The 3,928-nt window shown below is 57.1% G+C and overlaps 1 protein-coding gene across 1 annotated transcript in view; it reads right to left on the minus strand.

Annotated features, from left to right (window-relative positions):
• Positions 1 to 1,697: 1,697 nt before the first annotated feature.
• OSR1 (odd-skipped related transcription factor 1) overlaps positions 1,698 to 3,928 on the minus strand; it is a 5,862-nt gene continuing 3,631 nt past the window's right edge. Inside the window, exons 2-3 of the mRNA XM_027855660.1 lie at positions 2,880 to 3,565; positions 1,698 to 1,985 (exon numbers count right to left, since the gene is read on the minus strand). Of these exons, the coding sequence (XP_027711461.1) occupies positions 1,850 to 1,985; positions 2,880 to 3,541 (798 nt within the window). The 5' untranslated portion in view covers positions 3,542 to 3,565 and the 3' untranslated portion in view covers positions 1,698 to 1,849. The remainder of the gene's footprint in view (positions 1,986 to 2,879; positions 3,566 to 3,928) is intronic.

Below are 3,928 nucleotides of genomic sequence, written 5' to 3' on the forward strand. Positions count from 1 at the left end.
GAGAGCGAGCCGCCAGAGCCTTCCTGAGAGCCGAGGGGAAGGGGTCGCACCCCTCCCCAGGCTCATCAGACCAAGCAACCACAGCTACGAATCAGGCACAAGCCCCCTTGGGGCGCCAAGGAGGCAGAAGGCATTCTTACACCCAAGGGCCAGGATTCCTCTTTTCCCAGTAAGATTCCCAGAATTGTTTTTATTTACCCTCCAGAACTGAAGACCCTGGCTTCCTTCAGAGCAGAGAAAGACGGCAGGAGTCAGAGTAAGAGACACAAAACAGAGATAGTCACAGAGATATAGAAGGAGCGGGAGGAAGAAAAAGAGGAAGAGAGAGAATGGGAGAGGAAGGGGAAAAAGGGAGACAGGAAAAACAGGAGAAAGGTGAAAAAGGTGAAGGAGAGGGGGGAGGGGGAAGGAGAGGCAAAGAGAGGGAAAAGAGGAAAGTGGTGAAAAGGGAAAGAAGGAAACAGGCCATCCACTGGCCCTTTCTGATTCTCTAGGGTATGGACAGACTAGTAATTTGGAAGAAAACAACTTCGTCTCACGGAGAAAAAACAAATGCTCGGGATTGCCCGAGTCTGGAAGTGAAAGCTTTGCTTCCGCAGCCTCGGCAGCCTGTAAAATAACCATTTATTTTAATATATCTTAAACATCAATAACAGCCCAAACTCCAGTGATAAATGTCCTTTTCCCAATCATCAACCTAAAGTGCCGACAGCCCTACCGCCGCCGCTCTCCTCTCGCCTTACAGAAACCAAGAAAACGTGACCTCTCTCTCACAGTTCTTTTTACACTGTTAGGAAAATTAACAAATAATACTAATACACATTAACAAGCCTGTTGGTCTTTTCCATTAAAGAGCTCTGTCCTGGTGCCAATCCAGGCCCGCCTGGCCACCTCCCGACAGTCCCGGGTGGAGCGGGGCGGGGCGGGGCCGGCTTGGTTTACTTTCACCGGTCCCTCCATCTTTTAGAGGCTCCGTACGTGGACTCCCTTAGGCCACGTCCGTGGACTCCTGGACCAGCACTCCCGAATTCCCAGGACGAGGGCTGAGAGAGTTCCCAGGCTGGGCGATCGGGGAGGTGGAGAAGGGAGGGTCGGTCCGCTGCAGCACCCCACAGGGCAGCCCTCCAAATCTGATGGTTCCTGTTAGAGGTTGTGGAGCTGGTTGGGGTGTTCCAATGCAAGCCAGCTGTGCAGCATCCCCTGGGGTCCTGGGGCCGCTAGAGTTTGCAAAGGGGCGCTCTGGAGCACCCTCTCCCCTCTCCCTAACCTCGCTTCTTTCTCCAGCCACTCGCCGTGGGCCACTTCTAGGCACACTCGGGCGAGGAAAAGAGAAATTTGCCCAGAAAGGAAACTTACAGAGAAAGTTTGTAACGTAATATAATGCCGCGACAGTGTAGCGCTGCAAGCACGTAACAGCAAGTAAGTAACGCAGCAACCACGGAACTCTGGAACAATGGAACAATGCCACAGTAACACTGGGGGGAGGAGCCAGAGGCTTCGGCGGTGGCTGGAAGCCCTTTCCCACTTGAGCCTGGCGGCCGACCCTTGAGCTCCACCTCTTGGCGCAAAGTTTCTGAGTCCAGGCCGGGAGTGGACTGGCCTCCGCCCCTACAACCACAGGCCCGCGGCCAGGCCGGGCCGGTCGGTGCTGTGAGCGCCCCTTGGAGCCCCTGGAGCCTGGGCGTGAGTGTCCGAGGGAGGCAGAGCCCGGCCTTCGCTCCCGGCCCTGCCAGTGGCTGGCACCGCCTTTCTTTGCTCCAGGCTAAGGGGTCTCGGGCTCTTGCCTGGGACCAGGGGCGGAGGCTACTTCCTCCGAGTTCTGCCGATGGGCCCTGGTGCGCGCGGGCCTTCAGCATGTGATTTTGTTGACTTTGAGATCCTTCACTTGCGTGTGCAGCGTCTTGTGGACGGCTAGAGTCCTGGACTGGCAAAATCCCTTCCCGCATTCCTGGCACTTGAAGGGCTTCTCTTTGGAGTGTATATACCTGCGCGGGAAAGAAAAGAAGCTATTTCTAAACCTTGGCAAAATCCGAAGGGGCTTTAACTGTGTAAGCTTCTTTCGTTGGCGCCCGCGCCTGCCTCCCGTCTCCCAACTCTTATAAAAACCACAAAATACTAGCAGAATCCCGCGTCGGGGGCTAGAGGGGACGCTCTGGGGTAGAGGCCAAACGAGCTAGGACAGTTAAAGAAAACCTGGAAACCCAGGCCAGGGAGACCTGATGTCCTATATCCGGAGACTGGGATAAGGACCCCCGTTCATTAACCAAATCTGGAAGGGACGTGCTTAACAACAGGTTCTCGGAGTGGGGCAGCATCTGGCTAATGATTATTATAAAACCAACGGACATCGGCTGAGGGGCTGGAGCTGCGGGGCCCGAAGTCTGGAGATCAGGCTGAGAGGTTCAGCTCTGCAGAATGTGCCTCAGGGCGCCAGCTTAAGCCAGATAGCCAGAGGACAGGTTGGGAGGGAGCCAAGAAGAGCTTCTATCTTCCTTTTGGGGCTAAAAGTGTAACTTCTGGAGGACAGGAGCAAAGCCCTCCCCCTTTCCCTTGGAGGCTCTCTGCGTTCCTCTATTCTTATGTTCAGGGTGTTCGACAGCGGAGGAGCCTGAGCTCAGGGAGGAGATGACCTGTCCCCAAAGATTAATCTTTCTCCAGTGGCAGCGACGGGAGTCAAAGCCAGGACTCCTGACTCCAGATCATGCCATTGCCCTCCAACCTTGGCCCCCAGCTCGCCGGTTCTGTAGCCCTCCTGGGGTCCCCGCTAGTTGGTGGGTGGGTCGTTTGGGAAAGCGAGGGTGTGGCTTAAACCTGGACTCCGGCGCCGGGGGCCAGGCTTTCACTTCTGGTCTCCCTCTCACCCCTGCTCGCCCTCTCACCTGTGGTCGCGGAGGTGGTCTTGTCTCCGGAACGCCTTGTGGCAAATGTCACAAGTGTAGGGCCTCTCGTCCGTGTGCGTTCGCTCGTGAATCAGCAGGTTATAGGACTTGGTGAAGTGACGACCGCAAAATTTGCAGACAAACTCCTTCTTGGTCTTGGAGGGCAGGCGGCCCCGGGTGGGCTTCTTCTCCGGCGACAGCTTGCTCACGTCGAGCAGGGCGCTGAGCCCGGGTGGAGGCGAGCCAGGGCCCTCGGCGTGGCCGAGCTTGGACGGGTCCTCCTGGGTAGCGGCCAAAGCCAGGTTGGCGAAGTCGAAGCGCGGCTTGGCCTTGAGCGGCGGCCCGCCAGCCCCCCCGTCCTGAGGCTTGGGCTGAATAACGTGCGGGAACCAGGGGAAGGCAGGTAACGGCAGGCGGGCGTCCACGAGGCTGGACACGGCGCCGGGCACCTTGGAGAAAGTGGAGCGCGGCAGGTGTACGGCAGGGTAGCCCAGGGTCCACTGGTGCAGGTGCACAGCGTGCAGGGCACTAAAGCCGTACAGGTTGGGCACGTGATCCGAGGGCACAGCTGGCAGCCCGTTCACAGCCTGCAGGAACGAGTAGTTGGTGAGCTGAAGCGACGGGTGGATGGGCACGGGAGCCGGCAGGGTCTTGCTGCCCATGGCGGTAGCGACACAATTGCCAACCTGAGGGGCGAAAGAGAAAAGGACGGGAATAAGAGGGGGGAAGAGAAATTCAGTGCTGGGCCTCTTCTTAGGCTTATCTACCCCTCGTCCCCTCGCCGCCTCCATCCCGGACTGTTAGGACAAAAGAGAAGCAAAGAACCCCGTCGGAAATGACCAGTCAGAGCAAAGATCCCCATCCCCTCATTCCCCTGGAAATGGTCAGACAGTGCCCAAAGCGAGCTCCAAGATCGACGATGCCAGGTTTGCGTCGTCCCTGGGATTTCGAGACTAGGGACTTTAGAGATCTGGGGACTCCAAATACTTCATTTTACAGAAGAGGAGAGAGAGAGAGAGAGAGAGAGAGAGAGAGAGAGAGAGAGAGAG

Source organism: Vombatus ursinus, unplaced genomic scaffold (genome assembly GCF_900497805.2).
Source record: "Vombatus ursinus unplaced genomic scaffold, bare-nosed wombat genome assembly UNPS02010980.1, whole genome shotgun sequence".
Lineage (NCBI taxonomy): Eukaryota > Metazoa > Chordata > Mammalia > Diprotodontia > Vombatidae > Vombatus > Vombatus ursinus.